This window comes from Pholis gunnellus, assembly GCF_910591455.1.
Source record: "Pholis gunnellus genome assembly, chromosome: 14".
Taxonomy (NCBI): domain Eukaryota; kingdom Metazoa; phylum Chordata; class Actinopteri; order Perciformes; family Pholidae; genus Pholis; species Pholis gunnellus.
This window is the reverse complement of record NC_136541.1, coordinates 22282103-22294149: the sequence shown is the minus strand read 5'-3', so window position 1 is coordinate 22294149 and position 12047 is coordinate 22282103. Positions and strand designations below refer to the sequence as shown.

Genomic DNA, 12047 nt, shown 5'->3' with positions numbered 1-12047 from the left:
ATTGAAGGACGACCCCACTGAGCCACAGTCGCACTTAAAATAACTTGCAATCAAATTCTGATTTGAAATGATTGAAATATCTTATAATGCACTATAAATAACTTTATAATGTCAAATAAAGTCCCTAGTATGCCTTATAATATCTGGTGCACGCCTACTATGTCTGTCTAATAATGCAGCTAAGCCAAGGCAACACCTAATGTTTAATATTCTATCCATAAGATGGCTCACAGTCCACTTGATGATACCTGAAGTTATGATGTCATTCAATACACTGGAATGAAAAGTATTCCTGAGCCCCCCCCCACGCCGTCTCCCCTCAGGCAGCTGCATGGGTTGCTGTGGGGAGGCGTTCACCAGAGGCCAGCGGTGTACCTGTGACTTCAGCTGCCTGCAACACAACGAGTGCTGCCTCGACTTCCAGGCTACCTGCACCGCTGGTACGACACTCAACAGATCAATATATAGAACTGGTTCATCTATGTCAAACAGATATGTCTGACATTTAATTCACAGTTGTTAAATGTTGTAGCATTAGCTTTTCATGTTTTTATTTATATCAACATCAACGAATCAAACGGTGCAAATGTGAAATGAGTCACACTGTAACTGACTGACCCACTGAGCATCAAACTCTGCAGCTCTGTGGGACTTTTTAGCTTCTTTTACCTCATTTTGTTTTTTTATTCCGTTTTTAACTTGTTTTGCTCATTTTAATTTGAACCTTTTTCACTTTTTGTGGCTAATTTCTTTGTTTTCAAAGAGCTTACGAGTCTCTTCATCTTGTTTTTAGCCTCTGCTTTGAGCTTTGCTCATCATTTTGTCTTCTATTAACCTTGCCCCCCCTTATTGTTTTGCTTTTACATTTCATGTTTCAGTCTCACTGCTCTCTGATAGCCTGTTTCCAGCAGTCAGGCATCCTTTCAGTGCACTATTCCTGCTCAGCACAACATGGCAGACAGACAAAGTTAGTTTGTGGATCATCTTCATTGTGAAGCCTTCTCCAAACCAATGCTAAAGTTGCTGTGTGTCTGCTGGATGTGTAGATGGGCAACTGATTGCTCTATTGTTAGCCATAGTAACTTTACGAGGCCGTCATTTCTCAGGCCCACATGTTTGACCGCTTGTTTCCAGTTCTTCTGCCCCTTGTGGTCAATGTGTTCTTAATTCTGTTGTCCTCAGCTCAGTCCTGTCAGGGCCGCTGTGGTGAGGCGTTCAGGCGCGGTCGGCTGTGCGAGTGCGATCCACAGTGCATCCAGTACAACACCTGTTGTCATGACTACCAGCAACAGTGCGGTGATGGCCAACAACCACAGCAAAACACGACTATAGAGGAGTTTAAAGACATGCAGAAGCTTTAGGAGGCTTGGGTTTGAATGGACTAAATATCCTGCTTGGATTGCTTTCTTCCACCTTGTCTCTCTGACCACAGATGCCAGTAGGTCAGTTTCCCACTACAGGATCGTCCAGCCTGTGAGGCCTGCAGCTTCAGGTCAGCAGACAACAAGGAACCAGGAGAGCTTCCCTTTCACCTACCAAATCTATTTCCGTTCATTGAGTAAAGTAACCCAACAAATCCTCATGGCCGTCAGCCGTGAGATGAAGATGGAAAATGTATCTGAATTGGACAGAATGAAACTTGTGAATTTTTCGGATGTGTAGTGAATGAGTTAAGCAATCCGTTTCTCAAATGGGTCATCAGTGGCACAAAGGGAAAAAAGGAGGAGACACATGAACGCAGAGAAGTGAAGAAAATATTTGTATATTTATATGTGCTAAGAGGCAACACAAAAGGCTTGGACAGGCAATATACTGTGTAGCTTGAAACATAATGCAGTGACTGTGTGTCCTCACAGTCACTGATCTGTCCTTCTGTCATTCTGTTGTCCTGTTTTCAGCAGATCTGGGATCAGAGAGCAGCTGGAGGAGGTCCAACAGTGCAAGCGAGGAATGGTACACAGGTAGATGTTTCTAATGCTGAACCTGTTCATTCTAAATGAGACACACACAAACGTGTGTGTCCAAACAGCAGTCATTAATTACACAAATCTTTTGCTACTACTACAGACACTGTGCCATGCTAATGATGAAGACTGGATTACTGACTCAGGGCCCAGAGCCACTGGGAGGCAAACAGCTCTCACTGCTTGTTGTTTTGATATTTTCAATAGTTTCACGTTTGCTGGGGACATCGCTTCGCTAATGGGTAAAATGATGGGTACTGCAGCCTCCTAGACTGTATATAAGAATTGGACATTCACCCATTTGTTTGTTGAAGCCTCCTATTCTTAAAGGAATAGTGCAATATTTTGGGAAATATGCTTATTTGCTTTCTTAATGAGAGTTAGACAAGAAGATCGATACCACCTTCATGTGTTTATACAGTAAATATATGAAGCTAAGCCGGTTAGCCTACTTTAGCATAGGCTAACTAGAAACAGGGGAAACAGCTGTTCAGTCTGCCAACAAGCTCATCTAATAAACATGTTGCAAAAACCAAAGTGTTAAAACAGCTCATTGAGGTTTTCCATCCATCCATTCATTTTCCTCCGCTTATCCGGGGTCGGGTCGCGGTGGCAGCAGGCCAAGCAGGCTGACCCAGACTTCCCTCTCGCCCGCAACATTTTCCAGCTCATACTGGGGGATCCCGAGGCGTTCCCAGGCCAGCTGGGAGATATAATCCCTCCAGCGTGTTCTGGGTCTTCCCCGGGGTCTCCTCCCAGTTGGACGTGCCCGGAAAACCTCCAGTGGGAGGCGTCCAGAAGGCATCCTAATCAGATGCCCGAACCACCTCAGCCTCATTGAGGTTTTATGGGGGGTAATGTGTTACTGTTGGATAGAGCCAGAGTCCATGGTTGCTGCAGATATACGAGTGGTATCGATCCCCTCATTAAACTCTTGGCACGTAATCGGATTACCCAAAATATTCAACTATTCCTGTAATAATTTATCAAAATAATCATTTAAAGGTTTATGTTGTGCTCACATGGTGGATATTCCTGTGAAAAGCTACACTATGTTGAATTAAATGACCACAAACTAACTTACAGAGAGTTCCATCATTGGCCAGTGGGCGTCTAACAGGTTAATCCAACCATTTTGATGAAGCCATAGCTAATATTTAACATTTCAAACTTCCTGTTGTTTTGTCCTATATTTGGCTAATTGTTGCATCATTCATGTTATGTGCCAGTTTGCTTTATTTTTTTCTTACTGACACATTTCCAGCTTTATATTTGCACTGCATCACTGAAGCACTGCCACTATAACAGCGTCTCTTTATTTTTCTAGTGTTCAGGTAACTTTGAATACAACAGTCATCCAGTGTTTAACCACTAAAACCCCAAAACTAGAGTTCATTCTTCATGGATTGTACCAAACCTGTGAATGTTTCACTCAGTTTCCTGTTGTACCGACCGATCCACGAAAACATGGTTTGAAAATTAGAACCTTCCTCCTTTCCTCTGCAGGTGTGAGGAACATCCCAGTCGGTCTACTGCCGATGTCCATGCCTGTCTCTCACAGCGGAGCTCCAGTCTCACCAGCACGTGGCTTCTCTCTGCCCAGCCACAGTGCTCCCGTCAGTCCCTCTGATCCTGGAGCAGTTGATGGTAAAGTGAATGTCCACCTGGTGCTGTCACCTGAGCCAAGTCAAGATTAATCATACAAACATTATTATAAATTTAATTGTAATTATATTTGTTAAAAATGGATTCGGAGGAATTTTGAATAATAAAATGTTTTGTTAAATTACAATTTGTTTGGAAAGTTAATTTGATTTTCGTTTGTCTTTGTTTAGAAATAACATGCATCTTTGATAACTTCATATCTAAATTCCTAGTAATGACATCCAAACAAATGCTTTGAACAGATCGGACTGATCTACACCTGTTCTATGTTTCTGTATCAAAATGACTTTTAAAGTATTTAATATTCTAACACTTTAAAAGGTACACACAAAGAATCAAAGAAGTGTGTGTGTGTGTGTGTGTGTGTAGGACTCCTTGCTGATGCCAACCTGTGCAGTGATTCTCCCATCAATGGACTGACAGCTCTCAGCAATGGCACCATTGTGATATTTAAAGGTCAGTCTCAGTGTGTGTCTCCTCCAGTGGCCCTGATGGATAGCTGTATCATAGTGTATTGTTTCTTCATATATTAAAGTGTGTGTAGTGACTGGAGGCTAGAAGGCTATTCATTTGAAGAGCGCTTCATCAGTTGTGTGTGTGTTTCAGGTGATCTGCTCTGGACGGTGGACGCTGTGAGTCACTCAGTGGGTCGTCCACAGAGCATCGTAGACACCCTGGGCGTCCCCTCCCCCATCGACACCGTCTTCACACGCTGCAACTGCCGCGCACACACCTACATCATCAAGGTACAGTGTTACTGCTGCTGGCAGCTCAACACAGCCACTGGGTCGCTACTTCTACTGCTAATATCATTACCGCGGCAGCTTCTGTGCTGCTACTACTGATAGTAGGTTAGAAGTGCTGCTACTACTACCATCACAACAGCACCACACTGTAGGTTCCAGACCAGTCCCACTGCTGGAGAGCTGAAATGTGAAATAATCCTGCAGTGGCTTTCCCAAAAACAAAGACTGTTTTGTGACTCTGTTTTCACATGCATTCATTTAACAAAAATACGATATAACGGGTTTTTTTTAGCTAAAGGATAATCAAAAAATAATGAATAGATCAAGTTCTAGTCTATCAAATCATGTATTATTTTAAATACCGTAATCCGAATCCGTGTGTGCGTGCGTGCGTGTGCGTGTTCTGAAGCCGCATCAAACCTCTCTTGATTTGCCTTTGGCATTTTTTTTAGGTACATTGTTACTTGCAGCTAATTGGAGTGATGTCAGCTGCATTGTTTTATGGGTATCCTGGGTTGAGATGATGCAAATATGTTTAAGACATGTCTAATATCTTTCGAATACATTTCTCTTGTTGTTCTTACACATAACTACGACTGTAGAACTGTAATAGGCTACATCAAAGAGGGTCTTACATGAGGGGGTCCCCTTGATATCCCTGTCTGTTGTTTTCATATCTTTGTTCCAAAAATGTACTTCCATGAATTTACAACTATGTCAACTAAATACCATCACAAATTTAGACACATAAGAGAACTTCTGCTTGAGTAAAAATGCTGTGTAGTGGGTAGAATTTAGTCATTTTAGAAGATTAACTAAGATACAATGGATATAATGACACATCCTTGCACTGCTAATTGAAAAGCTCTGGCTGTTTGTCCTCTCGGTCCACTCAGACTCACTGGACTACCACACTAATTATACAAAGCACGCATATCACAGATACTCATTGTTCAACTTTATTACTAAAACAAGTGTATTAACAGCACAAAGGTGGAGCAATATGAAGTTACTAACAAAATGACAACGCTCTCATAGATAAATGATAAACAAAAAATGTCAAAACTAAAAACTCTCACAAACGATGTGTCCGTAGAACATGTCAGAAAGTAACACATGTGTAATATCAGAGTTATTGGTTTTTGATTGAGCAGAAGATTTTATCCTGAATATCTCAAAATTCAACAACAAAAATAAAATAACGTGTGAAAATAAGCGTCTTTTCATTCAGCCGAGTTGATACTGGTGACATCATCATCAGGCGAAGCTCCCTCTGCCCATGGCTCCTCCCCTTCCTCCCCGAAAGAAAGTGCCTGTAAGCACAAAGTGAGGATACAGCAGATTAGCATTGATGGCCGAGACGATTCGCTGGATTCCACATCATCACTGCTTGTGATATTATCCCCATCACTTCTGTGTTTATGCTGCTCTCTGCTTATTGCTCTTCAATAAACAGCTTCATCATTACCCTTTGAGTGACTGGAGTTTATTCTGGAAGAAGCGGGTCTTAAGAGCCCTGCATCATCTTAACTACCACAACAAAAGTGCGGTCCTCCAGGGCTGTTTTAGTCTCTCACCTCTGCGGCTGAGGAACGTCCTGGCCTCGTTCCTCCCTCCTCTGGTTCCTCTGCCCGGCAGGCTGCTCATCAGACTGGGCACGGTGCGCCGCTGAGTGGCGCTGCTGGTGTCTATGAATGAAGAATTTTAGACTTTCAGTGACAGAACACAAGCTCATCACATGAAGACATGCTATACATAAGAACACAGCACACTGCTTACATCTGTCAGGTCTACGAGGACAAAGACTCAGATGAACACAAATGTGACTGGCGGTAAGCCGAGGTATTCAGCAGGATTGTTCGAGCATATCAGAAAGATGCTGCTTGCGACATCGCCGTGTGGAAAGATTTGAAATAAAAACTAAGGCGAACTCTGGTGCTGAAAAGTGAAGCCAAAGCTTCATGTGTTAAAGCTGCATTCTCTCTAGTGTCCACCAGGGGGCGACTCCCCTGGTTGGATAGAAGTCTATGAGAAAATGACTCTACTTCTCTCTTGATTTATTACCTCAGTAAACATTGTAAACATGAGTTTATGGTCTCAATCTCTAGTTTCAAGTCTTCTTCAATACAGCATGATGTTCATTTAGTAAATGATGGTTCATTTAGAGTCAAACAGACCATAAAGCAGAGTGTGCTTTAGGTCGCTAACATGGCGTCCTGGCAATAGAGATAGAAGCAAAGCAATTCCTATCCATGGCACTGTGTACATTTAAATAGCTGTGAACTTGATTTTAGGTGTCCCCGTTTTCGTCTTACAACTTTAACCCTTTCACAGTTCATTAAAGTTAATTGTAACATGTGGTGGACTTGTTCAGCGTTCGGTTGTAGTAAAAGTCGGCTGTTCATTTCTTTTGTTTATGGTAATGTTACGATAGGTTTTAAGTTTATCACTAGCCAAAATCAGGACCCTAATCAACACCACAGTTAATGTGAATTATGGATTCGTCTTGCTTGCTAACCAAGCTAGCGGTAGCGTTTGCCGGGCTAACGGTAGCTGGCTGTAGGGCCTCGCTCCTCCACAGCGCCACCCGCTCGTCTGCTTCTTCTCAACAGTCTATGATAAGAAGCTAAGAGGATTCCTGCAGTTGAAGTCATCCCTCTCTGAACAACATGCTGTGGTTTCAATGTTTTTACCTATGGATGGAATAAATATTTGATACATAGAATGTCATGTAGTTGTCCTAAATCATGAAAACAGTGTCATAGCAGCAACCAAAGTTGGTTGCTGCCTGGAGTTACAATACATTTTTGCGATGAAAACACAGAATATTTTCTGCAGCCCTATTTCATCTCAAACCATGACAACCAAAACAAGTGAAAGGTCGTGTTGTGTGTTAAATTGGGAAGAGGCACCACAGCCCTGTGACTGTAGTCAGCGACGGTCTGTCTACATGCCTGATAACGGAGGGTTGTTAGGGTTTAGGCCACGGTCAGTCAACAGCATCACTCACCAGGGTCCTGGCTGGTAGACGGCAGTGATGCATCATCACTCTGCTGTCCTGTCGGCTCCATGTCTGTTTGGCTCTCCAAAGAGGATTCAATACCAAGACTGGAAAACACAAATACAGTGCTCATAAAAAAGTGAAAAGAAAGAAAAATGCAGTGATCCATTTTCTAAATCGGATTTAAATAGTTTCTTCTCCTGTGTTGACTTAAGAACAGCTGTCTGGATCATTGTGGTGTTTGTTGTTGTAAATCTCATTTTGGCCACAGGGGGCTAAATTGCACCTCTACTGCGAGCTCTAAATGGAACTACAAGCATTCATGTTGCACTAATGACAGAGTAGTGCCAAATAAAATACATTTAAAGGCCAAAATGAACCCATGACAGAAACGTTACATAACTTGCACTCACATAATATATGAATAATGTGTTTAGAGTGCATGGAGTGATTAAAACTCACCTGAAAGAAAATGATTATTTTAGTCCTATGTAGAACATGGAGCAGTGGTGCACTTCAGCCGTTTGTGGCCGATACAAATTTTACAACAACAAATACCCGTTTCTTCTGAAAATAAAAACTTAAAGAACTTCGAAAAAATATCATGGCCAACGGTTTTTCTTCAGCTTGTTCTTAAGTCATCAACAAAAGGAAAGAAAGCAATTCAGACCAGACCTAGACAAAGGATCACCAGGATTTATTGTCCTAACTGACCGCTCAGGGCTTCCGTAGTTTACAGCTGAATGGTACAAATCATTTTACCACAATTACATCTGACCATTAGAAAAAGGTCACACCTCTGCTCCTCTCATATCAGCTGTCCCTTTGGTCTATTTAGAAGAGACCTCAGGTCTACATGTTAAGAAGCTACTCACCCCTCTCCCTCCTGCTCCATGAAGACTTCATCTCCATCATCTGCAGCAGAAGCCATCCCTGTGGAGGTGGTTACCATGGGAACCGACTGGGACGCCATGTTGTCGGCACCGTCTGAGGGCAGAGACTCCGTGAAGACCGTCACTAACGGAGATGGAGAGTCATGATGTAGCACTTGGACTTTAAAGCCATACACGAGTATGTGTATGGCGTGCGTGCGTGCGTGCGTGCGTGCGTGCGTGCGTGCGTGCGTGCGTGCGTGCGTGTGCGTGTGTGTGTGTCTCTCACCTGGTGCAGCCACTTGTAAGGGTGTGGTGGGGACACTCCTTCCTCCTCCATCTTCATCGTGAGCAGCCAGGAACAGCGGGGACTCGTACATCCCCAGACCTTCACACACAGCAGTAGGAAGGCGGACAGGATGAAGTGTTAAAGAATGAATGTCACTGTTTCAGATTAGTTCAGGTGTTCTAAGTGTGTGTAGTACCTCCTTGAGAGGCCAGCTGTCCCAGGTCAGAGTGTGAGGCCGATGTCTGAGGCAGCAGGTCTTCTGGAGGTCCAAACCTGAACCTGGTGGACAGCCCTGCTACCTGAGGAGAACTGAGGAGGTGAAAGACAGACGTGTGAGAGTCACAGTTCATGCATTCTTCCAAGATTATCCAAACAGTCCATAACGGAGATCAAATTTTGTTTTCATAGCATTTCTAGTTGCTTTTCAAAAGCGGTAAGGGGCAACCTCCGGGTCTGAAAAGTGAAGCCGATGCTTCACGACTTAAAGCTGCATTCTCTCTAGTGTCCACCAGGGGGCGACTCCTCTGGTTGTATAGAAGTCTATGAGAAAATGACTCTACTTCTCTCTTGATTTATTACCTCAGTAAACATTGTAAACATGAGTTTATGGTCTCAAGCTCTAGTTTCAAGCCTTCAATACAGCATGATGTTCATTTAGTAAATGATGGTCCATTTAGAGTCAAAGTTGCTAGTAGTAGTAGTAGTTAGGCTGATGAACTTTATTAATCAGTTTTTAATCAAAGTAAAGAAATTAGTGAATGTTTATTTCTAACTACACAACATGGTTAGAAATATGATTAAAACAAAAATACAAAGATCTGGGGAAGTCTTAAAATGCAGCATGAGGTGCACTCTAGTGCACCTGTTAGAAGGATAAAGCAAGAAGCTCATTCTTCATGTTGGTCTTTATTCTTCATCACCAGGAACTTCGTGAGGACTCTTTACTGTGAAATATGCTGTCCAGTGTTTTCTTGCAGTGTTGGGGCCTCACTATGTGCTTATTAGAACAAAGACTGCAGGATAGTCAGCAGCCCGATTTGAGTTAAGATTCACACCAACTCCCCGGGAGACGTTAAGTCGCACCTACGTGTGATCTTTTCAACCAAAACTCAACCTAGAGCTCATTGGACGAGGGCGATAGGCCCACACACACACTATCGTATCCCAACAACAACTTTTGGATGCAAACATTTAGATCATTAGAACCCCCTCTCGATATTCGTGTGTGCGTGCGTGCGTGCGTGCGTCTTACTGTATAGCCTCAGCAAAGCCATCAGTGCGGTGTGGGACCACCAGAGTGGGAGTACTGGGAACCATTCTGTCGTCATCATCAAAGAAATGTTGCTGCAACACAAACAACACAAACTCACTGCAGCTCTATCGACTGCACGCGCGATCCTTTGTAGACCAATAATACATAGAGGAGATCTAACAGTACATGTAACCCACACTCCATCTCTTACCATACTGCCTATTCCAGGGGTCAGTTGAGGTCCGCGTCCTACTGATGGTCTGCGCAGCTGAGAGGACTGTCTCTGATGAACAAACACACGTCATCACTGTCAGAGGAGATCGGAATCTCTTCATTCAAATTGAGGTTTTTGTTCATAGATTTGTAATATTTTTAGGGTGATGATGTCAGAAAATAGGTGTTTTTCTAGGACTTTTCTTAGATACAAGTAAGGGGGCGTCAAGGGAAAAAGGTCAGGAACCACTGATCTAGACGAAACTCTTCTTCAACATGTTTAAAGACACCATGTCGGCACGCCTTCGTAGCAGAGTGGTTACAGCGCAGTGCTGCAACAGCTTCGGTTCCAGCCGTGGACCATTGTTCATGTCATTTCAGTTGGATAATGTCCGATATGCTTCTCAAGATTACCAACCCGGGCTTTAAAGTCGAGATTAAATGCCTATTTAACCATTTTACATCACTTTTGCTGTCATATTGTGCACCTATTTTACAATATATGAAAAAAAAAAAAAGTGTGATTACGTTCCAACAAATAACATGACATTCATCAATCTCGCACTTTTAGCGACAAGGGAGTTGTGTGTTTCTTCAGCTCTGCATCGCACTAAACTCTAACCACGCCCCCTTTTAGTGGTCGAATCATATGCGAAGGTTTAGATTTAACTCCCTCTTAGAACTGTATTCCACTAAAATGTTCCCCATCACAGTGGAATATGTCCCAGAACAGAAGATAAGAACACTCTAACTTACGTTTCACTGGGACTTTAAATGTCCCGTCCTTCAAACAACTCGTCCCGAATGAGTCGGCCAATAGTCCATATTTGGATTATAGCTGGGATATCTTGTGTGATAAAGCTACAGCCCAGAAGAAATCAGATTTCATTTTTCGGAGTGTGTGTGAGCACCTGTGTGTGCGGGGGTCCCAGCTCCGGAGCCGGCGGTTGGATGTAGAGCCGTGGTGGGAGGGGGTGCGGGGGCCTACGTGGGTGGGGGAGGCGGGGCGTGAGGGAGAGGGAGGGTGCAGAGGAGGTCGGGGGGAAGTGTACGTGGTCTCTGGGGGTGTCGGACTCCGACATGGCGTCACTGCTGCCCTCATCTAGTAAAACAAGAGAGATTCACGTAAGAAGATTTCAAAAGGAGGAGGAGCTACATGAGTCAGAGGTGACAGAAGGGCTCACTGCTGTGCGACGCCTCAGACGGACGCTGCGAGTCGGAGGACGCTCCGCACGCAGTCTCCTCAGGGTTGGAGGCTTCCGACGGCTCGCCCTGCCCTCCCTCCTGTTCTGCCTCCCTGCTCTCCTCGTCCTCCTCTCCTCCCCTCATCCCGCTGTCGCCAGCATCATCCTCATCTTCATCTCCATCCACCTCCTCCTTGTACTGAGGCAGATACAGAATGCAAGGTTAATAACACCAGACAATAGATTAAGGCTGAAAACATTTTTATAATGCGTTAATAAGCAGAACAGCACCCCGTCGTCGTCGTCGTCATCTTCTTCCTCCTCCTCCTCCTCCTCCTCCTCATCTTCCTCTTCACCTTCGTCCTCCTGCTGCTCCTCCCCCTCTTTGCTCTCGTGGCTCTCACTGTCCGTGTCGATCACAATGACATCCCGAACGATGCTGGAGGCCTGAGAGGACATCAGATCAAAGGGGACAGACTGGGACACGACTTCTTCCTCGATGTCCTCGTCCTCTTCGGCCAACACGGGGAAACAATCCTCTGGAAGTTCCTGCAGCCCAAACGTGAACCCGTTAATGCGTATCGTCTTCAGATCCTCGTCACTACAATCTAATCTCAACCACTACAGCTATTGACTTACGTTAAATGTTTGTAGAATAGTCATCTACCACTACACTGAATAGAATCATTTGTTTTACTGCTTCATGGTTCATGGCTTGTTACCAGATGCTGTCTGTTCTCTTAGTGCCAGTCATTAAAGACTCAGAGAGAAGTCAGAAAGAATCCTGCTGGACAGATTATATGAGTGAATTAACTCCACAGAGAACCAGTTGGGCTTTAAAGCCAAACATGGCAGTGACTT

General features: G+C 43.9%; 1 protein-coding gene across 1 annotated transcript in view; it reads right to left on the bottom strand.

The window, feature by feature from the left end:
- Positions 1-5320: 5320 nt before the first annotated feature.
- The window catches only part of LOC306705950 (nucleoprotein TPR-like), a 31306-nt gene continuing 24579 nt past the window's right edge, over positions 5321-12047 (bottom strand). Inside the window, exons 45-55 of the mRNA XM_079172845.1 lie at positions 11478-11735; positions 11187-11385; positions 10914-11104; positions 10001-10072; positions 9790-9881; positions 8734-8846; positions 8538-8636; positions 8252-8393; positions 7386-7483; positions 5953-6063; positions 5321-5688 (exon numbers count right to left, since the gene is read on the bottom strand). Of these exons, the coding sequence (XP_079028971.1) occupies positions 5633-5688; positions 5953-6063; positions 7386-7483; positions 8252-8393; positions 8538-8636; positions 8734-8846; positions 9790-9881; positions 10001-10072; positions 10914-11104; positions 11187-11385; positions 11478-11735 (1431 nt within the window). The 3' untranslated portion in view covers positions 5321-5632. The remainder of the gene's footprint in view (positions 5689-5952; positions 6064-7385; positions 7484-8251; positions 8394-8537; positions 8637-8733; positions 8847-9789; positions 9882-10000; positions 10073-10913; positions 11105-11186; positions 11386-11477; positions 11736-12047) is intronic.